Below are 26,879 nucleotides of genomic sequence, written 5' to 3' on the forward strand. Positions count from 1 at the left end.
TGATTTTTATCACAATAACCCTGTGAGGCTGGCTGTTTGTCTTGTTTACAAACTGCTCCACAGACTGACGCCATCAAAGTGGTTTACAAAAAGGTTAAAAAAAGAGAAATGAAATACAAAAAGAAAAAGAAAAAAGAGAGAGGCTGGGACAGAGTGTCTTGCCTGAAAACCATCGTTTGTGGCCGAAGCAGAAACTTGAACCCAGGTCCAAGTGTAGCACCTAATCCCTAAGCCACACCAACAGCAATCCTGATATCACACAGACTGTCTTCAAGATGCTAGTACATTATCAATACATGCTATCGAGCAAAACATTGCAATTTTACATGTGGTTTTCACAGTCATCTACCTAGAGCCCAAAAGGGCTTTTCACAGAAGAAGCACCTTCTGGGAGTTTCTACTTCACTTTGTTTTAATAAAAAAAAACCCAAGACCACATTCCAAGTGCTATTTACATTTTGAGGACTTTTCCATTTTCCTCCATCCATTTTACATAGGATTCTTTCTATTCCCCTTCAAGGAAGAAACATGTGCAAACAGCTACTGTGCTTTTCCGTCAAGTGCTTTAACAAGGAACAGGAAACGAAGGCTTCCCTTTGGCATCACACCAGCACCACCCAGGTGAGGTAGCCTGACAGAGATTCCATCCCATTTTCGAGATGGGGAAAACCGAGGCACCAGAGGAAATGCTGGAGACTTTGCCGGCCCTTGAATCTGGTGGACCTCTAAGGCGATGAGCCAGCCAACTTCCATTTTGTTCTGGCATTCTGGTAGCGGCGTAAAGATCAAACCACTTTTTCCAAAACTAGGACCTGGGGTTGGTTTTTGAACTATGTGGCTGAGTCTGGAAGGAGGCTGGAGCCATGAATGACAGCTGTTTAAGTCAAGCAAGAGGCAACAGGCAAGCTCATCACACCCTGATTGTTGAAAACAAATGTTTGTGGGGCAAGGTAGCTGTTACGCCGATGTCCAGCACACTCAGGATGCTTCTGGTTTCATTGCGGGACAAGTTTCCTTTGATGTACAAGATGGCGGAAAGGTGCTCCTTGCTGTCAAAGAGGAAACACGGAGCGTCAGAATTTGAAAGGATATAGCAACACAGAGGCAGTAGAAATATTCAACGAAAGAGAGCAAATCTGGGACTCCCAACTCTCTGAACTCGACTACTGTCCCTGATTTATCTAAGAACCTAAGAAGAGCCTGCAGGAATCAGGCCAATGGGTGATCTAGTTCAGCATCCTTTGCTCACAGGGGCTGACCAAGATACCTGTGGGAAGTTTGCAAGTAGGCCGCCGAGACCATATAATACTGGTCCTGAAAGACCTATATTGGCTCCCAGTATGTTTCTGAACACAATTCAAAGTGTTGGTGCTGACCTTTAAAGCCCTAAACGGCCTTGGTCCAGTATACCTGAAGGAGCATCTCCACCCCCATCATTCGGCCCGGACACTGAGGTCCAGCTCCGAGGGCCTTCTGGCAGTTCCCTCACTGCGTGAAGTGCAGTTGCAGGGAACCAGGCAGAGGGCCTTCTTGGTAGTGGCGTCCCCTCTTCAGATGTCAAGGAAAAAGAACTATCTGACTTTGAGTAGATATCTGAAGGCAGCCCTCTTTTGGGAAGTTTCTAATGTTTGCTGTTTCATCATGTTTTTAATATTCTGTTGGGAGCCGCCCAGAGTGGCTGGGGAAACCAGAACTCTGCAACTTTTCCTCATAGGGAAGTTAATCTACTCCCTTGATCAATTTGGTTGCCCTGCAGATGAGAATATTCAAAGATACACGTATTGAATAGTGTTTCTACATGTTTTTCCTAGCAGGAAAGGCAGCAAGTGACGGGATGTGACTAAAAGAGGAAGGACCTTGTTGTTTAACAGGTATTTCCTGTCTGGGGAGTTTACAGCCAACATTGCAGTTCTCTTGCCAGTAACTCTGCCTCCTGTGCTCCTGTACTCATGAGGACTAGCCGCAATCAGTATGACAAGCACCCTTTTAATGCATGGGATGGGAGGGATTGGCACTCTAAATTAGAGTATCAATTCGCCACCAAAATGCCAGGTGTGGAAGTGTTGTTTCATTGAAGTGGGAACAGATTCCCAACCTGCAGCTAAAGCCCTGTGATACCACTTTAAATAGACATGGGTTCCACAGAGCTGCAATTCCCAGAGTTCCCTGGGAAGAGGGATGGATTGTTAAACTGGGAATTGTACCTCTGTGAAGGTAATAGGTGTCGCCTAGCAACTCTCAGCACCTACAACTCCCAGAATTCTTTGGGGGAAACCATGACTGCTGCTAGATGTTGGAAAACTGGCATTGGGCTGGACACAGAAATTAGAGTATGGTCAAAAAGAGGCTTCCGGAGGCGGCGCCTATCGGCAATGGCGGATTCCCTCTAACCGGAGGGAGAAGCTCCACAGAAATCGGGTCCACCGCTGCAGCGAAGTGGAGGACCCTTAAAAAACCCGCAGGCGGGAGAAGCCTGGGGCCGTGGGACTCAGTGGGCACGCGGAGCGCACCCCGAACTGTCAAAGGAGCTCTGTAAAGCGCATTGACTGAGAAATGAATAAGCCGGGCCAGAGTGGCAAAGGGCAGACACAACCCCTTTTCCTTTTATAACATGTGGCAAATGTTTATTGAATACGTAAATTGTTCAGATGGCGGCAGGAATCCACCCAACGCTCATGGGAAAATGTGGCGTGATCTCTTAGACCAATCAAACGAAACTTTATTACACAGCATGACAAAAATCTGTAATTTTATCAGGGCAAGTTATTTGTTGTTTACTGTTGTAACAATTGCTTTCTCAAAATGTATCGCCTGTATCATGAAAAATAAATAAAAACATTACAAAAAAGGTATGATTGTGCTTTAAAGGTGCTATAGTGAGCATATGGCCTAATTTAGGCCTCACAAGGCTACGTCTGGGAGAAGCGAGAGAAGCGAGAAGCGTTTGTTGAGGGAGCAATCTCATGCTTTCACTGCTCTAGACCTCCAGATGTTTTGGGACTACAGCTCCCATCATCCCTAGCTAACAGGACCAGTGGTCAGGGATGATGGGAATTGTAGCCTCAAAACATCTGGAGGGCCGAGTTTGCCTATGCCTGCTCTAGACCATGTGAAGATGGCAGGCATGTGATTATATCAGCCGTTATGTCTGCCTGCTGCAAAAACTTCCTAGCTGGATTATATTACTCAAATTTACCAAATCTGTGGTGTCTTATTTCATGGGGGTGATGCTGAGGCGGTGGCTCAAAGTCAGCAACCAGCTGCCACACTGGCTCAAAGTTTCCAAGTAACCCAGGAGTTGTCAACCTTTTGGGGCCCATGGGTACATTTGGGCACCACCACAAAATGGCTGCCGTGGGGCGCAAACCCAACCCAACATGCACACTGGACCTCACAAAGCACAATAAAATACCCATTTTACAGAAGGCAAACTGGTGAGGAACCTGTCCAAGAAACTGAATGAATGGCTGCAATTTTATGTAGGCCCCAATTACGTCTGAGGAGACCTACATAGGGTGGCTCTGTGTTGGCAACCCGAGAAGTGAGGTCATGCATTCTTCTCCTCTTACCTGATATCTGGATATTTACTGGCAAGCATTCCGACTTCAACCATGACAGTATCTGTACCTTGGAGTTTGATGATTTCAGCCAGGCTTGGGAGAGCATAACCCAGCCATTTGGCAGTGGACCCCTATCAAGTTAAAAAGACCACATTGAGTCAGTCAACATGCAGATCCCCAGATAAAAATTAGGCCATCCATAAACTCAAAATATAGAATCACAAGGCTGGAAAGAGCTAGACTGCTATGGAGACCCTGAGACTCCACCATATTCAAAGAAATCTGCTCAAGAGATTCTTGGCAGACAAGCCATATTGGAAACATGTCCCATGAAGGCAAACAGGTTGAAAACTACGTTGCTATTTATTTATTCTTTTAAAGAACATTTCAAAACACACACTTCAACTTTTGCCAGATGTCGACTATCTGGCACCCTCAAAATGTCCCCACCTCTTCAGCTCATGTTTCTTGCATCTCCATACTCTGCCCTATAAAAGTACACAGAAATTCTAGACCACGGCACTCCAGCTTAACTTGTCTACATTTCACACCGAAGACATGTGGTTATGAAGACAGACACCTGGCTCCGTTATAACCATGATACCAGATTATACACCTTAAATAATATTTTAACAGCCTAATATACAGATGTGATGTGGTATATATCTTGCCAAAGATATGTTTTGCTAAAATTTGTTCACTGGAAGCCAAGAGTTGTGAGTGCCGAGACATTGCTGGGCTCAAGGATGAAGCAGAAGGCTGAGATGGAGGAGGAGGAATCGGAGAATGACCTGAGGAGGGGACCAGAGGCACAGAGGCTGGAAGAGACGGAATGTGGCAGCCCTGGCTGGGGAAGCAGGCAACCCATTTCCCTTCTTCAGCCCTGGAGACTGGAGCACAGCAACTGTGATGGCCTGGGATTCAGACTCAGAGGCTGAACCTGAGGAATCCCAGCCTGCACAGGATTCCCCGCCTCCAGAACCAGCTGAGCTGGGGCTGGGGCCTGAGCCTGAAGGGTCCTCACCTGTGCTGGATCCTCAGGTGCAGGCACCAGCTGAGTCTGCTCTGGTCCCTGAGGTGATAGAGGACCCATTGCCTGCAGGTGCTGCACTCTCGGCCCCGCTAGAGGAAGCTGAGGTTGCCTCTGGGTTCGGTAACCCTCCAGCCTCTCCAGAGCTGCAGAGGCTCAGGGCAGAGAGGCGGCGGGAACTATGTTCCTGCAGGAGTGCTCGCCTCCAGGCTAGGAGAGGCGAGACACCTGTGGACTGGGGCTGCCCTATGCCTCGGGGCAGATAAAAGCCAGTCAGCCCCAGTCCCAGGTTGTGGGAGCAACACTGTTGGTAGCCTGTTCCTGCCTGCACCCTGTCCTGCTCTTCTGCCAGAGTTCCTGAGTTCCCACCCGACTCCCCGCCTTGGACCCAGCTACAGCTTTGACGGACAGCCTCCATACCGCGCCATCGACCTTGGACTGAACTCAGACCTCGCCTCTCGGTTAGCCCCTGGGTCCAGCACAGCAACAGAGGGAGAGCACCAGCCCACCATTAGAAGTAGAGGAACCAGGGTCAGAAGTGGGGGGCACAGCCTGGTTGCCCAGGACCTGGTGGTGCGTCCGTCGCTAAGAACAGATGCACCCACCTCAGTTCAGTCTGCACACTCAACAGTCTCGCAGGGCCCAGGAGCCTCATGAGGAAGCTCACCTTCAAAGCTTGGTGGTTGGGCATGCCAACTTGTTGGGACAACTGTGTGGCTTTCATGCAGTTCTGACCTTTTCCTTGCCCTGATCTTGGACTCCTTAAACTTGGACTGCAGGTTCAAGTCCAGCTAGCCTCCCCTTTCCTGCCATTTTTGTTTGTCAACTCTCTTGCTGCAGCCTGTGCATGTGTCCGGATGAGCCACACCATACATTTAAATTAAATGGTTTCCCCAAAGAATCCTGGGAATTGTAGTTTGTTAAGAGTACAGAGAACGACAGTTCCCAGGATTCTTTTCGAGAAGGCATGTGTTGGATGTGCTTTAAATGTATGATTTGGACCTGCCCTTATTTGGAAATGAGGATGTCAAACAAGGCTTATTCCCAACCATATGTGCTGAGCATTATGCACAAAAAATGCTTCATAGCACCTAGTGATGTGTGACTATCAATTTAGATTTTTTCTAATCTTCACTTCTCCACATCTGCCCATCAGTTTGTGATTATATATATATATATATATATATATATGATATAAATATCCTCACAAAAATTCACCGACACTCTGGTGTGAATTTCTCCTAATATATAGATTTGTAAGCGATTTTGCTTACAGGAATTTTTGCAAATAGTCTTCCCCAAGGCAATGCAATTTTGTACATTATTTTCACAAAGATGTGTATTCTTATGCACACACGACATGGGTACATGCATTTCTGTACACATTGCTTGGCTGGAGAACTGCATGGCAACATCTGGAGAAGGGTAGGATTCGAAGGATGGCTATGCTTCATTTCAGAAAGTGAAAATTAGGTAGCTTCATCTTTAAATGCAAACTGAATCACATTTCTCTCTCATCCCTAACAGCATGCAGCAGTAGCTTGTTAAATGTCAGGGGCTGCATGTTGAGACCGAAAAGCCCATGGTGAAAAACAAGACTTACATTATCTAAGCAAAACGTGCACAGAATAGAGGCGTGCTGTTGGACAAGCTCAGACAAGTTCTTTTGCAGTTCTGGGGTCCTCAAGCTAACCTTCTTCTTCATAAGCCTTGAAATGTACTCTTGGACCAGAAAGAAGTGGATTTTCTCAATGACAGCCTACGGCAAAAGAAGCAAGTAGTTAGTCCTTTGCGATCAGACGAAGGAGAGAGAAGACACACACACAAATCAATATAGCTTGAATTCTAAAAATACCAAGAGAAAGACTTTCCAAACTTGCCTAACTGGTTATTCTGAAAACAAACTGGTTTTTGTAATTATCTAGAGCAGGAATCTAGAAGGCAGATTGGGGTTTACTGGAAGATCTCCTGAGTGATCTGTACTGGACTGCAAAGAATTTTTGTTCTCATTTGTTTAATGATAGCAGCAACAAAACATCTCCTCTCTAAATTATATAGCTGAAATGCAGAAAACTTTTTTTTTGGGGGGGTGTTATTGAACTGTAACCGTGTTAGCTTACTGGCTCTCTTAATAGGCCACAATTTGTTCCAAAAAGACTTCAGAAAAAATAAACATTGAGTGAGTTATGACCGCGAACGATGTAGAAAGCATAAGAACTATCAGATGGGAACCATAAACTTCCCCTCCCCTCAAGAGTTCCTGCTGCACGTTGACTGTTGGCTCTCATAATTAACTTCATTAGCTGGGTAGGTTATTTTAAGAAGACAAAAGTAGGAAATTTGAATGCATGACCCTTCCCTTGTGAGTTTACATTGGCTTTTTGGAATGAAAAGCAAGCTTTCAAAGGAAAAGGACTCTTGTGGTTTGGTCAAGCCCTTGAGCTTCTGAAACTGAAAAAAAAGGTCAAGGACAACAAGCAGTAGAGAATGATAAGTGAGCGCAGCTGGTTTGGTAGGCCAAGGAATTGAAACAGAGGAGGTCTCTTCTTTGAGCCAAACTTAAGATGCTCAGCAGAAGGTCTAGAACTGTGAATGCTGGATCCCTGCAGAACATCAACAAAGGGTGGTTTAAACCCTTTCCCCAGCCTTTCACTTCTCCCCTGAATTTCAATATATTTTCACCTAGAGCCTCCATCCTTTTCTTTTGGGTTTCTGGGAGAGATACCTCCAGTCTAGGAAGCCTTTTTAAATATCTCCAACGCTACACGGTGCATACACTCATACATATGGGAAATGTGTGCGTACAGCATCAAAAACAAAGCCTTTCTCATTTTTAAACTCTCTTATAAACTACAGTGGTACCTTTGTTTACGAACTTAATCCATTCCAGAAGTCCACTCTTAAACCAAAGCGTTCTCAAACCAAGGCGTGCTTTCTCATAGCAGCAGAGGACTCAATTTACAAATGGAACACACTCAACAGGAAGCGGAACATGTTCTGCTTCCAAGGCAAAGTTCACAAACCAAAACACCTACTTCTGGGTTTGCAGCGTTCTTAATCCAAGTTGTTCATAAACTAAGCTGTTCTTAAACCAAGGTACCACTGTACTGCCCATTTTCAGCCTTAGGCTACAGGAACTGATTAATCCTAGTCTTTGAAAAAACATAAAACTTACCTGGCGAAGAGGGTCTTTGAGAGCTCTCAGCGTAGAAACATGATGTATGGCGGTTGCTATGATTTCATCAATAATATCAGTGCAGGAAACCCATTTTCTCTGGGTAAACTTTCTAAAAATAGGCTGGGGGAAAGTTCAACACAAGAGCAAAAGTTCAGGTTTTGGAACAGAATTTCCTACATTTGCAATTTGCTACTTTTGCACATTAGGAAAAAGGAACTGAAAAGTCTTTCAAAATATGGTATGCTACATTACTAAGATTGGTGACCAGTGAGGGCAACCAGTAACCTCAGACAATTCTCACTAACCCTTCTCCTTCCAGGCTGGGTCCATCACTACAAGGGTGGCCAGATGCAAAGAGGGGACAGGACTCCTGCACTGTTCACAGTTGTGCAGAAGAGGGAATTTTAGCAGGTGCTATTAAAGGCCCAGGAACCCCTTCCTCTTTTTCACCTGGTGGTGCTGACTCCAGATTTGGGGTGGAGGCCCACCCTCTGTCTTATTCCCCTATCAGTCTGTTGTTGCCAGCTCCTCCTCCTCTGCCTCTCCTTGCGACAACTTGCTTCCCAGACAGAGACAATGAGCAAGCAGGCAGTGGAAGCTCCTTCTCACTTCCATCCAGTACGGTTGTTTCCTTGCTCATCCCATTTCCTCACCAGATCAAGAGGCAGCAGAGCAAGCCGGCTGCAGTGGCGAAGAGGAACGGCAAGAACAGGCTGACCTTCTCCAGGCTTGTGGGCAGTGCCGGCCCCATCATTAGGCAAAGTGAAGCAGCCGCCTTAGGCGGCAGGTGCTGGGGGACGGAAACAATAGCAGTCTCCCGACTATTCCTCCTAAGCCCTGGGGCTACTCCTCTCTGTTGGAGGACAGAGATTAAGCTGCCTGTCCGTAGAGTGGAGGATGTTATTCTGAAGTGCTGCCAGGGCTGAAGTAAGATTCAGCCACTGGTACAGTGGGAATAAGGAGTGGGTGCCATCGTGCCTGTTATGTACTGAGTTGAACAGGATCCAAAATGCAGCAGTCTGATTGGTCCTAGAACAATAGGATTCAGAATGCAGCAGTCTGATTGGTCCTAGAACAATAGGATCCAGAATGCAGCAGTCTGATTGGTCCACAGGAGCCACCCAATCCAGCTCTAGGTGGAAGTGAATCCGCAAGCTGATTGGCCTACAGGAGAATCCCGGAATTAGCCAATCACGTGGGGCCCATTGTGTAAATAAGGTATATAAAGCAGACGTTTTGGGGGAACTTCCATTCCTCGCTACTATGAGCTGAACAAAGAGCATGAAATCCACACTCGACTCTGAGTATATTTCAGTGCCCCTTGCCTCAGACAATAAAAAATATTGGGCAACGGTTGATGCCCCGGCCCTGATGCCTGAATGGCAGAAGGGAGGAGAAAACCAAGAACCAAGTTCTTATAGCCCTTTTTGGACGCTTTATTCGTTAAAATTTGTTTTGTAATTTTTTTATACTGCCCTCCGTATAAGTTTCCAGAGGGGTGAGTTATTTCTTTTAATCCTCTTTCTATGCACACCCTCTAACTGGCTGAGTGGTGTTGTCCTAGGAGCGGCAGTTCTGCCACCTCCAATATACTGTAGTAGAATCGCAGAATTGTAGAGTCGGAAGGGACCACCAGGGTCATCTAGTCCAACCCCCTGCCTTGTAGGAATCTTTAGCCCAACGTGGGGATCGAACTCGCAACCTTGAGGTTAAGAGTCTCATGCTCTGCTGACTGAGCTATCCACAGGGCAAACCCAGAGGTGTATCACGCAGCTGTAGGGTTACCTGCAGTTCCTGAACCACGCATTGAACAAGCACATCACAGCCAGTGGTCTCAATGTCCCTAAGGGCATTAACAATTTTCACTCGGATATAGTCCTGTCCTGATGTTTTTTCAGTGTGGGACCTGAAGGGAAGAAAGAAAGAAGCTGTGGTTTGTCCTGCTATTGTTTCATGATGTCACCTGCTGCCTTTAACTCTGCTCTTGCAGCTTCAGTTGATGAACTCATAGAATGATAGAATTGTAGAGTCGGAAGGGACACCAAGGGTCATCTAGTCCAACCCCCTGCAATGCAGGAATCTTTTGCCCAACACGGGGCTCAACCCACGACCCTGAGATGAAGAGTCCCCTGCTCTACCAACTGAGTTATCCTGGTAAAGATAAAGGTAAAGGGACCCCTGACCATTAGGTCGAGTCATGGCCGACTCTGGGGTTGCGGCACTCATCTCACTTTACTGGCCTAGGGAGCCGGCGTACAGCTTCCGGGTCATGTGGCCGGCATGACTAAGCTGTTTCTGGCAAACCAGGGCAGCACATGGAACTGCCGTTTACCTTCCTACCAGAGCGGTACCTATTTAGCTACTTGCACTTTGATGTGCTTTCAAACTGCTAGGTTGGCAGGAGCAGGGACCGAGCAATGGGAGCTCACTCTGTCGCAGGGATTCGAACCGCCGACCTTCTGATCAGCAAGTCCTAGGCTCTGTGGTTTAACCCACAGCGCCATCTGCGTCCCTTGAGCCATCCTGGTAGAATGCAGATAAACCCAGTGCCATCAAATTCCTAAGCAATGGTGCAACCCCCCCCCCCAGCATTAACAAATTATGTTTGCTTGCCTGTAAAGTGCCACAGGGCCCCTTATCTTGTCATGTAAGTCTAGCAAACTAAATTAATGGATTTATGGCAGAGGTGGAGCTTCCCTCTTAGCCAATATACAACATCAAATAATAATAATAATAATAATAATAATAATAATAATAATAACAACAACAATGATTTATTTATATCCCACCCATCTGGCTGGGTTTGCCCAACTACTCTGGGCAGCTTCCAACAAAATACAGTAGTCCATCAAACATTAAAAGCTTCCCTAAACAGGGCTGCCTTCAGATGTCTTCTAAAAGTCTGGTAGTTGTTTTGCTCTTTGACATCTTGTGGGAGGGCGTTCCACAGGGTGGGAGCCACTACCGAGAAGGCCCTCTGCCTGGTTCCCTGTAACTTATGTAACAACATAAAATCACTCTGCATGTGCTCAGGGGCACCCTTAAAATGCCTGGTGTGGAAAACCATATTAGGGAAAGTGTTCCTTCCTATTTATGAAAGGAAGGTTGTGTTTTTTTTCAGATGGTACATGGGAGCTGCATATTTGACTTGCATTTAAAACAGTAATTAAAAAATATATATAATTGGGTCCCCACTGAAACACTGTAACCTGCCCTGCAGGGATGTAGTCTGAACCTGTGCCATTGGTGAAGTTCATCTGTTTGACCATATTCATTACATAAACAAAGCTTCTGTCTTCTGGAACTGGGTTGGACAACTGAATTATGAATCATTTTATAGATGCTAGTCATTGATATGTCTGCAGAGGCACCCAGTACCGGCCACGGGGAAACATGGGATTCTGGCCTAAATTAAGACTGGCTGACCCTCTGTGACAGCCTTTGCCAAGCTGGTGCCCACCAGATGTTTTGGACTTCAACTCCCATCAGTCCCAGTTCTCACAGCTCCCATGTACCTGACCCTCCCACTATGCGTATTGCAAAACGACAGCGTTGCCATTCATTACTTACCGAAAACCCAAACAACTGTTCATGTTTGTAACTACTGTTGCTTCAAAGTATTGGTTGTTCTTCTTCTCCCTCATGAAAACGTCCAGTGCCTTCTTGTAGCTAGAGAGGCAGCGAAGGAATGAGGTAAGGGTTAGAAAGTTGGCATCTGTATATAATTTGGCATTGATATAATGAGGCTATTATTGGGTTATGGTAATCGAAAACTAGGGACACGGGTGGTGCTGTGGGTTAAATCACAGAGCCTAGGACTTGCTGATCAGAAGGTCAGCGGTTCGAATCCCCACGACAGGGTGAGCTCCTGTTGCTCGGTCCCTGCTCCTGCCAACCTAGCAGTTCGAAAGCACGTCAAAGTGCAAGTAGATAAATAGGTACTGCTCCGGCGGGAAGGTAAACGGCGTTTCCGTGTGCTGCTCTGGTTCGCCAGAAGCGGCTTAGTCATGCTAGCCACATGACCCGGAAGCTGTACGCTGGCTCCCTCGGCCAATAAAGCGAGATGAGTGCCGCAACCCCAGAGTTGGCCACTACTGGACCTAATGGTCGGGGTCCCTTTACCTTTACCTAATCGAAAACTAATAAAAATTATTATCGAGAAAGCTGGCATCTGATTCAGAGCCTGCGCGGACATGATCTGAAACGCATTCCTTCGTGACCTTGCTATCCTACCTTTGCAGAAAGGCCAGGAGCTCTTCCAAAACCAGCGTTGACATTTGCTTGCCAAGCTCTGCGGAAATGCCTTCAGCTTCTTTCTGTTTGTTGTGGATAATCTAAAAAAACACACACACACAAAATTCCAAGAGTCACTACTGCAGCTCTTATTTTAATATCCGGCAATCCATAGTTAAGAACATAAGAACAGTGATGGGCTGGATTCCAAAGATTCCACAGATTTGCAGCGTTGGAAGGGACCTTGAGGGTCATCTAGATCAACCCCCTTCAATGCAGGAATCTTTTTGCCCAACATGGGGCTCAAACCCATGAACCTGAGATTGAGAGCCACATGCTCTACAGACAGAGGCATGGATGGACCAGTGGCAGCCTCCCCTCCTGTGGTTTCAAGCAACATGTGTTCAGTTGATCGGATTCTATGATCATTTCTTTATTTATTAAATTTGTATACAGCTTGTTCTCCTTAACAGAGAGCACGTGTTGCGGTGGGTCTAGCAGCCCCCCCCCTGTTGCTGGGCAGATCTGTTTGGATGGCCACAGGCTGTGATTGGGTACTTGGGTTTCTGGGGAGATTTCAATGTTACCAATTTGTGGGTTGGGCTCAAAGGTTTTAAATATTGGGCACCCAGCTTTGGGCTTTCTCTTTTGCTGGGTGCACCGGATCACCCGCCCACCCTCCCTGAACTGGGGATTTTGTGCTTGACCTTGCTATGCCTGTCATGGGGTCACCCGCTTTTGGGGCAGAAGGAAAGCATTTATTTAAAACAGCTGCTGGTGTAACTGTGTATTTCTCTGTGTGCGTATTTCCTCTCTCTCTCTCTCTCTCTCTCTCTCTCTCTCTCTCTCTCTCTCTCACACACACACACACACACACACACACACACACACACACATTTTATTACCTGGATGGCATCTATATGAAGTTCACTGTGATAGTGACCAGCTAGTTTTGGTGGCTCGCTTCCCTCTGCCCACTTCTTGACTTCCAGTTGCAGACAGTTAGCCAGGGAGCGTTTAGCAGCATCCTTTATAAGGAAAGAAGAAAACACCAAAACACAGATTAGCAGCAGTGTTCACATTTCAGTTACTCTGTCACCAATCGCAGGGCCAGTCAAAAGTGTCTGAAGGGTCTTAAGGTCCAGGATTCAACTTTAAGTTGGCCAGATGCAACCTTTAGTTGCACAGAAAGGGACATTTCAGCACAAGTAGCTACTACACAACTATTAAAGGGCCAGGAGCCCCGTCCTCCTCTTCACCTGTTCAGCTGTCCCCTTTGGGAGGGAATGAGATTTGCCGCTATGAGCTGTTTCACCTGTCTTTTGTTTGCCTGCTCACATGGAATGCTGTTTGTGATTGTATAATTATCATTTAATGTTCTGAATACTGATTTTAGAGTGTTGTTATTTCCTGTTTTATTGTGTGTTTCCCTAGCCTGGTGAAGGTTATATGGTGAAGGGCAGATTATAAACCCCATTTAAAAAAAATCTTCCAACAATAACCACAAATTCTCACATAGAAAGGTGGCATTTGTATGCAGGTGTATTTTGATGCACTGAATAGAATGAAAGTTTATGGGTCATGGCACATGTACAAATTCAACACTTTGTTTGTTTTGTTGCTATTTTGTTAATGTTGTTAATATTGTTTTCTAGATATGAATGCTGTTGTACTTTGTGTATCCTATAATATGATTTTTGGTGTGATGTTTAGCTTATTTTTTAGTTGCTTTGTTAATAGTGTTACATTTGGGATTTGGGATTGTTTTACTGATGATTTGTTAAGTATTCCATATGATTTATGTTATTTTAATCTTTTGTTTGTAAGCCGCTTTGGAACAAAAAGTGGCATAGAAAAAGAAGAAGAATAAAAAAGAATCCCTGTTTCCACAACCACTAACAAAAATAGAACATGGATAGTTGGGAAAAAGAAGAGAGAGAGAGAGATTTGCTTCAAATTAAGCTCCTGTGTGCTTGGGAGAATGTTTGCAAGGCATTTTGCAAAATGGTCCATCTCACAATTCTCCCCCCCCCAACACATACTTTCATTTCACATACAAGATGATGATGATAATAATAATAATAAATTTTATTTATACCCCGCCCTCCCCGGCCAGAGCCAGGCTCAGGGCAGCTAACACCATTAAAATTACAGTAAAAACATAATAGGGGGAAGAAACACCAATTTAAAATACAGGTTAAAATGCAATTTAAAATGCAGCCTCATTTTAAAAGTAGCCCATAGATAAAAACCACAAGGGGAGGGAACCATAAGGGTCAGACTGAGTCCAAACCAAAGGCCAGGTGGAACAGCTCTGTCTTGCAGGCCCTGCGGAAATATGCCAAGTCCTGCAGGGCCCTAGTTTCTTGTGACAGAGCATTCCACCAAGTCGGGGCCAGCACTGAAAAGGCTCTGGCCCTAGTTGAGACCAATCTAACCACCTTGCAACCTGGGACCTCCAAAATGTTGTCATTTGTGGACCTTAAGGTCCTCCGTGGGGCATACCAGGAGAGGCGGTCCCGTAGGAACGTGGGTCCTAGGCAGTCACATTATTTTGTGACTGAGCCTACCCTGAGCACCAGCTATGGCTGGATTCGAGCTCACATCAGCGGACAATTGTGACTGCCTTGCACGAGGCCTGGCCAACTCCTGTATTGCATGACACACCCTCTTACTTTGGGATCTCCTATTACAACACAATAGGGGCCACAATAAACATAGCAGAAAGTGAAAAGGCGCTCTTATTTGCTCAAACACAAATTGGGTGGACTACAAAAACTGTTTCGTAACAGTGCCTGGGCAGATTACGAATAAAAAACAAACAGGCCTCTTACCACTTCGTTAGTCAGATACGCTGCTTCAAACTGTTTGATCTGCCTGAGCGGCAAAAGGCTTCCGAGATGGGCTTGGTCTAAGTCTTTCACTAAAATGGGGTGGTTTCTGATTTCACTGAAATGACAAAAGAAGATCACATTCACATCCCTTGCAGTTCATGGCAGCTGATTATTCCGATTCCCAAAGAACAACAGATGTGAAAGCAGACTTGACTGCATAGCCACAGAATACTTGGCTCCAATGTGAAGCCGGTCTACGTTGCATAGCCAGTGTTTTTACATTTCTGACTTGTTCACAGCCTTGAGCAAACAGTTGATCCAGCAAATTCTTTATTGGGGACTTAAGCACAGTACTTTGTATGAGGCACTGAAACAGTGGTGGGGAAAGGATTTTAAAGGACTCGTTAAGAATGGAACTGCTTTTCAACGCACAAGAAATCTGAAAGGGAATTGGAGTTCAAGTGAAGTACAGTGGTACCTCGGGTTACAGACGCTTCAGGTTACAGACGCTTCAGTTTACAGACTCCGCTAGCCCAGAAATAGTACCTCAGGTTAAGAACTTTGCTTCAGGGTGAGAACAGAAATCGCGCAGTGGAGGCAGCAGGAGGCCCCATTAGCTAATGTGGTACCTCAGGTTAAGAATGGACCTCTGGAACAAATTAGGTTTTTAACCCGAGGTACCATTGTAGTCATAAGGACATAAGAAGAGCCTTCTGGATCAGGCCAAGGGACCATCTAGTCCAGCATCCTGTTCTCACAGTGGCCAACCAGATGCCTGTGGGAAACAGGGCCTGTCACCCTGAAGCCTAATCTCAGTGGCATGTGAGATCCCCAAAAGTGCCCCAGGAAAAGACCCCATTGATCAAGGTGGAACACAAGGAATCAGGCAGCCTGTAAGGAACTTTGAGTCCAGGTTATACAGTGGTACCTCGGGTTACATACGCTTCAGGTTACATACTTCCACTAACCCAGAAATAGTACCTCGGGTTAAGAACTTTGCTTAAGGATGAGAACAGAAATCATGCTCCAGTGGCGCGGCGGCAGCGGGAGGCCCCATTAGCTAAAGTGGTGCTTCAGGTTAAGAACAGTTTCAGGTTAAGAACGGACCTCCAGAACAAATTAAGTACTTAACCCGAGGTACCACTGTATAGGGCTTTGCGAATTTACACAAGAATTTCGAACCTGACCTGGTGGCAATTGGGTTACCAGAAATATCTGAAATGTTTAGCCACACCCCCATGCTGCTGCAAACCGTTGCTTAATGATTCCCATTAGAATCAAAATGGGTGTCACACACACACACACACACACACACCGTATTTTCCCCGTGTATAAGACAATATTCCCCCCCCCCTATTTTTTCAAGTTTAAAATTAGGGGGGTCGTCTTATACACGGATAGTGCATATGGGGGATTTCTTTATTTGGAGTCCCAAAAAATAGGGGGCATGTTATACACGGTGGCGTGTTATACAAGGAAAAATACAGTATATATTTTCTCATCTCCATCAAAAGAATCCAGATATGCAGCTGCAGAACATGCCACAGTCAATTGAGCCGTGTCTCCCCATTCTGATCAACGGAAGAAAGGAGACTTTTTCATATACTAGATCAGACTATGCAGAGGAAGCTGTTCTGCTCAGTTCCTGTTTGGCCTGGCTCAGCCTCTTTTGCATTGTACACTCCCCCCCCCCCCAACATGCCTACATTTCATTGGATGCCTGGATTGTTGAAATTCTGCTTCTGCAGTTCCTTAACCTTCAGAACCAGCATTTTTTAAGGGTGTGGGACAAAAGCCTGCCATGCGGAAAAGGCGGCCTGAAAAGCCCTAGTAAACATGCGAAACATGTTTTCGAATCTCATTCCTCAATTCCATTTTCTGCAGTGTTCCTTCAGCATTAAATGATGTGAACTGAGCACAAGCAAGCAACTTTCCATCTCTTTTATTGGTTCGAGGAACATAGGAAGCTGCCTTTTACTGAGTCGGACCGTTGGGACATCTGGCTCAGTTCTGTCTATGCTGACTGACAGAGCATCTCCAGGATTTCTGACAGGGCACATTCCCAGCCCTGCCTGGAGAACTTGGGGGTTGAAGCAGAGGCTTTTGCATGCAAAGCAGATGCTCTAAGCCACAGCCTAGTCAACAGCACAACTCATTTTGAGTGCAGAGTGTAAAGGGGACGGTCCAGAATAGCTCGGCAGTAGAGCACACTCTTCTCATGCAAAAGGTAAAGGTAAAGGGACCCCTGACCATTAGGTCCAGTCGTGGCCGACTCTGGGGTTGCAGCGCTCATCTCGCTTTATTGGCCAAGGGAGCCGGCGTACAGCTTCCGGGTCATGTGGCCAGCAGGACTAAGCCGCTTCTGGCAAACCAGAGCAGCGCATGGAAACGGCGTTTACCTTCCCGCCGGAGCGGTACCTATTTATCTACTTGCACTTTGACGTGCTTTCGAACTGCTAGGTTGGCAGGGGCAGGGACTGAGCAACGGGAGCTCACCCCGTCGCGGGGATTCAACTTGCCGACCTTCTGATTGGCAATCCTAGGCTCTGTGGTTTAACCCACAGCGCCACCTGTGTGCCTATGCAAAAGGTAGACCTGAGTAATATCTCTGTCTGAAACCCTGAGAGCAACTGACAGTTAGATGCACTAATGGTCTGACTCTTTATGAACCAGCTGCCTGTGGTGTTTGTTTGATGCAGAATTTGGATGGTAGATGTGGAGATGTGGGAAAGAGGAAACGGTTCAGCCAGTGAACCGTTTTCTGCTTTTCGACTGGCCAGACCTGCAGCGTTACCCAGACACAGGGCAAAACCACTACTTACTTTGGATAGATATTCTGCACCCAGGTGAGGAGGAGGTAAGTGTCCTTCCTGCCCAGTTCGAACTGAGCAACCATCTCGAGCTGAGCTGAGAAGCACTTGTGGTAGAACTGTGCATAGGTGCTGCACACTTGAAAGTCCTCCGGGTAATGGCCCTTGATGTATTTCACCACAGTGATCAGGTCATCTTTCATAGCCTTCCCCATGTGCAGGAAGCTGTGGGCGGTTGTCGAGAGGCCCTCGTTGCTGTCAAACGGAGGCTCTTTCATTCTGTCGGTTACGGACTCCTGGACTGTACTCCTCCACTCGTCTTTCCATCCTCTGGGCCGGCAATGCGCAGCTTTCCCAGATGCCTTTTCTTGCAACGTGCATCTCCTGTCCTCCTCCACCTGTTCTGCTACTGTCCTCACTGCATCCCTCAGGAGTTCTGGCTCAGCCTGCGCGATGCTAACGGACGAACGTATGATCCTGAGGACCTCTTGCTTCAAAAGTCCAAACAGATCTTCAATTTCACTCTGATGGTCGACACGGTCCTCTTTGCGCTTGCTGCCAGAGTCAGTGCTGCATTCCCTCTCCATGGCCAGGAGATGTTGGCTGGCGTCAAAGAATCTTTGATCTTTAATCAGCTCTCTGATTTGGTCAGCTGGCAAAACAAAAGGAAGAACAACTTGGTACCCAATAACACTGAGATTCAAATTTCATTTGTCCATGCATTTAACTCACATCCTGCAGTAATAATAATAATAATAATAATAATAATAATAATAATAATAATAATAATAATAATAATTTATACCCCACCCTCCTCAGCCAAGGCTGGGCTCAGGGCGGCTAACAAGCAATAATAAAAACAAGTTGAATGAATACAACTTAAAAACAAAATTAAAATACATTAAAATATTGAAACATTAAAATGCAGCCTCATCACAGGAGGAGAAAAGAAAAAGGAAGAGGGGGAGGGAATCAAATTGGCTCCAAGCCAAAGGCCAGGCGGAACAACTCTGTCTTACAGGCCCTGCGGAAAGAAATCAGATCCTGCAGGGCCCTGGTCTGATGAGGCAGAGCGTTCCACCGGGCCAGAGCCAGTGTTGAAAAGGCCCTGGCTCTGGTTGAAGCTAATCTAACTTCCTTAGGGCCCGGGACCACTAGGGTGTTGCTATTTATGGACCTTGAGGCTCTCCGTGGGGCATACCGGGAGAGGGGGTCCCGTAGGTACGAGGCTGTAGACGTATGCACAGCTCATAATTTGAGAGTAGAAACGATAGATGTCTTGTCCCTGTTTCCAGCAATTTATGTTATTGTTTCCAGTAACTGGTAGCCAGAGAGAATGTGATCTTGCCAGGACTCTTCCTCTGCCAAGGGAGTCTTCAGACATTACAATGAGCTCAAGACAGTGAACGTGGGGCTGTCATGCCCGAGTTGGGGTGGGTGTTTGAGTTCCTGCCTTAGCGTACACCAGTTTTCCAAACTGGGGTCTCCAGATGTTTTTGGACTACCGTTCCTATCATCCCTGACCACTGGTCCTGCTAGCTAGGGATGATGGGAGTTGTAGTCCAAAAACAGCTGGACGCCCAAGTTTGGTATACCCTGGTATACACTAAGGATGTGTACACATCACTAGCTTAAAACACAGTGAAGTCGATGCTGCAGCAGTATTTAAAATCACTTCTGCTTATCATTATAATGTTCAGCATGGCTGGATGTATTTATAAGTTGTCCACACCAGTGGGCAGATAGAGGGCATGGATGGCTTCATATGCCTTAAGTTTTCATATGGGATAGAAGCTGATTTTAGGGGGAATGCATCAAAACACACTATTTCTCAGGAAACTACATGACAGAGGCGGCTTGTGGCTTCACAAACCAGCAGTGGGAGTGCCCTGGGTATATATGCAGGAGAGCAAGGAGTCTCACAGTTTTCCAAGTGCCTTCAGAGCAGAATTGGTAGTGCCATTCTCTTATGCTTCTGAAAGCCTGGCATCATGGAGAGCCCTCACTCTTCTCCAGGTCTGGGAGAAGGGAAGAGTCTCTCTTTGTGTTCTCCCAGAGCAAAAGTGGTGTTCGCCAGCAGCGAGCGCATTTGTGGTTCCTTGCTTATTCATGTAAAGCACTTAAAAATGCTCAATGTGGCAGGCTGCAAGATCTTGGAGGGGGTGTTCACATAAACCCCTAAACTGCTTCCTGCCTCTAGCTTCAACACCTGGAGCTGTGGGTCCTAATGAGTCCTCACTCCCCTTGAGTCTATGATTCCCTGCAAGTAGAAAATGAGCAAAGCAAGCAAAGGGTTGAGATGGCAGATTTCCCCTAATGTTCTAGCTTTCTTTTTGCCATGCACGGGCTCTATTGCTTTCTCCTCTTGCATTTTTAGATCAGTGACACAGGAAGGATCAATACTCTTGATACCCAGGGATGGAGGGATCAGCCCATGCCAAGTTCACGTGTGTTCATTCATAACTCTGTTCTATCCTCTTTCCGCATCAATATTAGGTTTTTTTTAAAAAAAATTGCAGAAAAATTTATATTTAATTATGTATATAAGTACATGCTTTTTTTATAAGTACATGCTTTTGAATGCATTCTCTTTATTATATGAGAAAACATTTTTATAAAACTTTTTTTTGCTTGCTGTTCTGGCTTCTGGGATAGCTGCGCAGCCTGCATTCGCTCCATAAGACGCACACACATTTCCCCTTACTTTTTAGGAGGGAAAAAGTGAGTCTTATAGAGCAAAAAATACGGTATTTTATACATTTGGAAACATATGTAAAAGGGCACCGTTGCGCCCATGAGACCATGTTGGAAGCCCCTGCTCTAAGAGACCAATAAATGTGGTCAGAAGAGAATCTTAATTGATGGACAAATTTATGTTGGGGGCAGGTGGTCCTTCGGGGTGGTCATACTGTACCTGTAACTGGTTTGCTTTCCTTTTCATTTGGAGGGTCCTTCTCTGCTCTTAAGGGTTTTATTCTGTTTTCCCCAAGTGCAAGGTACTTCAGACCATTAATGAGTCCCTTCTTCTTTTTCTTCTTGTTATTTTGCTCAGGAGTACAATGGCATGTGGCATTGTCTTTCGAAGGCAACCCTTGACTTTCAGTTTCCACCTTGTCCTTCGGCGGAGCTTCTTCTGTCGAGGATTCGATTGACGTGGAGTCAAATTCTGATTCGGAAGACGTTGAAGGCTTGGGAGCCTCACTTTGGACCTTAGATTTTGAATCCCCAGCTTTTACAGGACCGCTAGAGAATATGGTGAACATTTTCATTCCCATCATCTTCTAAGTCTGCAAATCAAAATGAAGAAGTTGTCAGGTTGCAGGATTTGCATTCAAGAAGCCGAAAAGGAAAACCATCCAATGGTCAAAGGTTAGACAGAGGAAGAAGAGTTCAGTGACCAGCTCCTGTGTTTAACAAAACAGTGAAAAAAGCTGATACTTATTTAAATATTTAGCAGCACAATAGCACTTTTAGTGGACACCGTGTCATTTGTGACACATACAATTTCACTTATCTGAGTGATGTTCTCATACCCTCCAAGTGTCCCTATTTTCCAGGGACAGTCCCGGATTTATAGAAGCCGTCAAAGTTTCTGATTTGATCCTGGAATGTCCTGCTTTTCCTTAAAATGTCCCTATTTTCATCGGAGAGATGTTGGAGGGTATGGAGTTATGCAACCCCCGAGCCAAGGAGATAAGTCACTATACAACCTCTAGCAGACATCTGAACGGTATTTTTTAATGTTTAATGGTTTGTTATGTTTTCAGATGGGACGCGGGTGGCGCTGTGGGTTAAACCACAGAGCCTAGGGCTTGCCGATCAGAAGGTTGGTGGTTTGAATCCCTGCGACGGGGTTTAACCCACCGCGAATTAAGTTCTTAACCAGACGTACCACTGTATATAGATGTAAATTTAGAAGTAATCACTATAATGCAAATAGGAACACATCTTACCATATTGAAGAAGAGTGCTGCCAACTGAGCTGTGTACGTCCCCAGTCTGGTACCAAACTCCAAAGCCCATCTGCTCTCCCTCCCCACGATTCTTTATCTTTAAACCACACATGGACCAGGCAGCCCTTCAGATAGAGAGGACTGTGAAGTGTGAGATAAGGCTACCCTTTCCTCTTGAGTTTTTTGTGCAAAATACTTTTGGGTCTGCCAGTGGAATGGACACCATTATTATCAGAATGGGTTTCCCCTTCTCTGCAGTTCCCTTGACCCCTTAAAAAAAAATGCTCTGGAACAGTTTGAGAGTGGGGGCTGCATGGGGGGGGAGAGAGGAAGGGAAAGTCCATCTGTGCAATGATGATGCCCTTAATCCCCCCCACACTAATTCATGGGAAAATCACAGTGAGCACCAACTGATTTCATTGGTCCCAATGGAACATTTGTCACTGACTTCAGCTGAGTTTGTTTTTCTTTTACTCTTTTGAGATTTTCCAGTGAAGTGGAAAAAGGGTTCAATTACTTGAAGAAGAAGAAGAAATGATTCAGGGACATGTGAGTTACAGCAGCCTTGCCACTGGAACGGTCACATGGCATGGTTTCTGGAATAATGTGTTTTTAAAAAGGCAAACTCTCTTGTTTATTTTAGTGGTGACACGGAAGCTAGACAGCCATCTCTAGGGAGGGATACATCTTTGATGCAGCACTAATTATATTTCGGAAACAATGGCTGTATAATTTTCCAAGTTTATGTTGCCCAAGAAGGATAGCGGAAACCATGCAATTCTCCCTTTGTTAAACTGCACTCCAGAATTCCTTTTTTTAAAAAAAGTTTTTTAAAAAAAGTTTCACATGATATTTATTATTACTTGGTAGAATCACAGAATAATATGACTGTAGAGTTTATGTACAGGGTGAGTTAGTTTAAAAATCTTTGCATTGCCTTGATGAAGAGAAGACTTTGGATTTGATATCCCGCTTTATCACTACCCGAAGGAGTCTCAAAGCAGCTAACATTCTCCTTTCCCTTCCTCCCCCACAACAAACACTCTGTGAGGTGAGTGGGGCTGAGAGACTTCAGAGAAGTGTGACTAGCCCAAGGTCACCCAGCAGCTGCATGTGGAGGAGCGGAGATGCGAACCCGGTTCCCCAGATTACGAATCTACCGCTCTTAACCACTACACCACACTGATTTAAAGTCTGCAAACACATCATTATAAAAAAGGAAGGGAACATCTGATTTGAATCAGAATAAAATCAGGTTTCCCAATGGCACACCGTAGATTTCCTAAATTGTACATGCTAAGTGTACAATTAAATTTATTTATTATCATTATCTCATGTGTCGATTGCTCTTCCTCCCAAAGGAGCCCAGCGTGGCACCTGCTATGATATGTTAACAGTATAAAGTATACTTTTTCCAGTGCTGTTCCTTTCAGTTTCGTTTTCCGTTTTCCCCTAAATCATGTTTCAATCCCACCATTGCTCCCATTCCAAAACCTTTGCTCATGCGAGTCATCTGTTTTGGATTAGGGACAACTTATTTGATTACAGACGGAACTTTTCTGAGGCAAACAGCTGGCGGCATTTACTTTCCTAAACTGAAAAGGAAATGCCTTTTCTCATACATAATTTTTATTGTTTTTAAATCATAACAAACAAAAAATACAGCAATTTACACCTTGTTGTCACAAATTTCTTTCTATAAGACTTCCTTCAGCTTCCCCTCAAATCATCCATACCCTAATTTAGTAAATTCACACAAATCCTAGCTTATATTGACATTATTTTCTCTTTCCTTCTTTTTCTCTTTAGACAATATTCCAGCCTTTTCACAGAGCTCTTTTAAACCCAACTAGCGTTATCTGACCTTCACTTATATTTTCCAGATATTCCATGAATTTCCCCCAATGCCTTTTGCTTATACAGTGGTACCTCGGGTTAAGTACTTAATTCGTTCCAGAGGTCCGTTCTTAACCTGAAACTGTTCTTAACCTGAAGCACCACTTTAGCTAATGGGGCCCCCTGCTGCCACTACGCCGCCAGAGCAAGATTTCTGTTCTTATCCTGAAGCAAAGTTATTAACCTGAAGCACTATTTCTGGGTTAGCGGAGTCTGTAACCTGAAGCGTATGTAACCTGGGGTACCACTGTACAATTGCAGATTTAAGATAATCCAGGCTGCAATACAGTTTTATTCGCAGTTCCTTGGGAGTGAGATGCATTGAACTCAAAGGGTTCTGAGCATATAATATGTATGGGATTGCGCAGTAAAGAGTATAAAAAGTAGGAGCACACACAATCACCCAGTTGGACACTGCAAATCTAGGGGGTCATGTAGACAAACTCCTTGCTTAGTGTGAGACTCTTGCAACCACAGAATCCCTGCTCAGAAAAGGAACCTTGCAACTACTGTACTGAATCCCAGACAGACAGCCATCCAGATTCCCTCCCCCATATGATTGCTTCTATAGAAGTCCCTCATCCTGCTCTCACAGTGGCTAGCCAGTTGACAGTAGGAAATCCACAAGCAGGACATGAGTGTGATAAAGCACTTTTGATTTCCAAGTCATGAAATGAATGCACCATTTACATAAGAGCTTTTTAGGAACAGGAAAGGCACTATACGGTGCTTGACTCTTATTACTTTGGTTAGGTTGTCGGGTTAGTAAACCCAAACCTATTAACAGCGTCTTCTTTTGGGTGCTTTGCATTTATTTTAGCAATGCGTCAGAGGCTCCTGAGACCTGGCCATGTATTGAGAGAAGCATGCCAGCCCACACTCTTCTCCTGTGAGCAAACTGGATTTAAAGGGTGCAACGTTTTCTTTCTTAGTAACCTTTCCTTCTCAACAAGTGCAAAACAACGACTCCCAAGGTCTTTTCGTCGGGTTTGCTTGGAAGAGCTGAGGCAGATTATGTTTTTTAAAGCCTGTGCAATTGCAGAAACTCCCTGTTGTTGAGTCATTTTCCTGATAAGCTTAAACTGCTCTTCGCTTACACTAAATAAAGTAATGCAAACATAAAACATTGGCCAGGTCTGCTTGTGAGTAAGAATGCTTAGGATCAGTGAGACTACAGAATTCCACATTCAACATTGCAGTCACAAGATCCACACACAGAGCATGCGAGAGTCTCACATGTGCTTGTCCGTGTCACATGCGAAAGAGGTACAGTATTTGACATTAGTGTGAACTAGCGTCAACAGTGTGAGACAAGCTCAAAGACTGCATGGAAACCTCTCTGTGCCCTTGTCTATTCTGTGCAATTCTGAGTTGAGCAGGAGTTCCAATTTGGATCACAGAATCACAGAATTGTAGAGCTGCAAGGGACCACGAGGGTCATCTCGCCCAAGCCCCCCTGCAATGGAGGGACCTTTGACCCTGAGATCACGAGTCTCATGCTCTGCTGACTTGAGTTACAGTCTAACCCAAAAATGCTAGTCAATGGATCTCAAAGTTTAGGTCCCACCAGAGTCCCATAATCAGGAGCTGTATGCCAGATCCAGATGCATCAACATCTGGTTTACAGGGTGTAATAGTTACACCATGGGTAGGAAACCTGTGTCCTGCTTGATGTAACTGGACTGCAACTCCCACCATCCCCCACTGACCATGCTGGTTGGGGCTGATGGGTGTTCAACATCAAGAGGGTCACAGCTCCTCCGTCCCAAGCTGCCCAAGTCACACATACAAAGCAGCATCTAGCTGTGCTGGAGGAGACTCTTGAGAGTCCCATGGACTGGAAGAAGATCAAACCTCTCCATTCTGAAGGAAATCAGCCCTGAGTGCTCACTGGAAGGACAGATCCTGAAGCTGAGGCTCCAATACTTTGGCCACCTCATGAGAAGAGAAGACTCCCTGGAAAAGACCCTGATATTGGGAAAGATGGAGGGAATAATGAGAAGGGGACAACAGAGGACGATATGGTTGGACAGTGTTCTGGAAGCTACCAGCATGAGTTTGACCAAACTGCGGGAGGCAGTGGAAGACAGGAGTGCCTGGCGTGCTCTGGTCCATGGGGTCACGAAGAGTTGGACACGACTAAACAACTAAACAACAACAGCAACAAAGCTGTGACCATCACTGCCTACAGTTGCAAGTCTAAGCTCACTTACCTGGGAGTAAGCCCCACTGAATTCAGTGAGCTCTACTTCTGAGTAGACACGGTTAGGCTTCCACAGCAAACCACCACAGACCTTGCCAAACCCAGCCCTGCCCGGCTTAACTTAATTTTCACACATTGTTGCTGCAACGAAGTGACACAACACTCTTTCCACCAGCCACCCTCTTCCCTCTTCCGGGAGCTCCAGGGGCAAATTTTGGATGAGCCTGTGAAGGCTGCAGTTAGAAGGGCATCAGTTCATCGGGGGGCATCAGCCAGAGGGGCGAAAAATAACAAGTCTTGGCTGGACTCACTTGGAGAGTTTGTTGTTGCACAAGACCACGCGGAGAGCTCGGTTTACAGTAAGCTCCCGGGCTCCCAGCAGAGCGCAAGGCAGGCGGATCAAGAAGTCGACCAGCGAGGGGAAGAGGGACTGGCGACCCCCTTAAGGCGGTCTGAGATCAGCCACGTGGAGGGAGAGAAGGACCCAGCCCTGAGATCAGGAGTTGGGGAGCGGGGCAAGAAGGACTTACAGCGGATTCTGGTTGACTTTGGATCGGGGATGACGAGATGGTTGCTCTTCCTCGCTCTCTGTCCCTCTCCCTGGGCTGGCTGCAGCGCGGTTTCTAATTTTCTAGAGAGCACCCAGGGTTATAAAGCAGGGAGGAGGAGGAAGAGGAGGGGAAAGGCGAAGTTACCACGCCCGCCACCTTCCCCCGCTCCCGCGTGGGCGACTTTGGAAATTCCGTCTAACTTGCATCAGGTTAGGTGGTTACAGATGCGCAAGGAAATTCCAGAAGGAGCGCAAGGAGAGAAGTCAAGGCAGAGCAAGAAAATGACCAGGACTTGTTCTCTCCTCAATGGCAGCAAAAAGCCTGGGGTAGGCAACGCAGGAGGTCTGCGCCAAATGGTTTTCAGAGCGAGGGATTTGTTTGGAGAAAAAGCCAGGAAGAGGAGACACGACGGAAGTTTATATAAAAAAAAATCATGCGTGGCAGGATGGAGAGAGCGGGCAGGGAACAGCTTTGGTCCCTTTCTGGTTGCGCTCAGTGAAGCTGAATGCTGGGAGAGTCAGGGCAGATAATAGAAAGGCGTAGCCAAGGTGGGTGGTGGGTGGGAGAGCAGCTGCCCCCCTAAATCAAGTAAATGAATAAAAATACTTAACTCTCTGACCAATGGCTTCGC

At 45.8% G+C, this 26,879-nt stretch overlaps 1 protein-coding gene across 1 annotated transcript; it reads right to left on the reverse strand.

Annotated features, from left to right (window-relative positions):
* Positions 1–416: 416 nt before the first annotated feature.
* Positions 417–26,353, reverse strand: TNFAIP2 (TNF alpha induced protein 2). The gene is made up of 12 exons (XM_081911431.1): positions 26,228–26,353; positions 20,560–20,932; positions 17,658–18,297; positions 14,836–14,950; positions 12,907–13,029; positions 12,002–12,102; positions 11,339–11,437; positions 9,554–9,674; positions 7,766–7,888; positions 6,194–6,349; positions 3,570–3,691; positions 417–1,049 (listed from the first exon to the last, which is right to left on the reverse strand). Exons 2-12 carry the CDS (start codon positions 20,921–20,923, stop codon positions 911–913), a joined length of 2,103 nt encoding a protein of 700 aa, XP_081767557.1. The 5' UTR covers positions 20,924–20,932; positions 26,228–26,353; the 3' UTR covers positions 417–910.
* Between the last annotated feature and the right edge of the window lie 526 nt (positions 26,354–26,879).

The sequence above is a fragment of the Podarcis melisellensis genome (assembly GCF_964234715.1).
Source record: "Podarcis melisellensis genome assembly, chromosome: 1".
NCBI classification, from domain to species: Eukaryota; Metazoa; Chordata; class Lepidosauria; order Squamata; family Lacertidae; genus Podarcis; species Podarcis melisellensis.

What these genes read in the sequence shown, in the direction of transcription:
- TNFAIP2 (XM_081911431.1), bottom strand. Translation starts at nt 20,923, where the DNA reads ATGATGGGAATGAAAATGTTCACCATATTCTCTAGCGGTCCTGTAAAA. An exon ending in GTGCAGAATATCTATCCAAA is followed by an intron (nt 14,951 to 17,657) that starts GTAAGTAGTGGT and finishes TTGTCATTTCAG; the next exon opens with TGAAATCAGAAACCACCCCA. An exon ending in AGTAAATATCCAGATATCAG is followed by an intron (nt 1,050 to 3,569) that starts GTAAGAGGAGAA and finishes CCTCTTTGACAG; the next exon opens with CAAGGAGCACCTTTCCGCCA.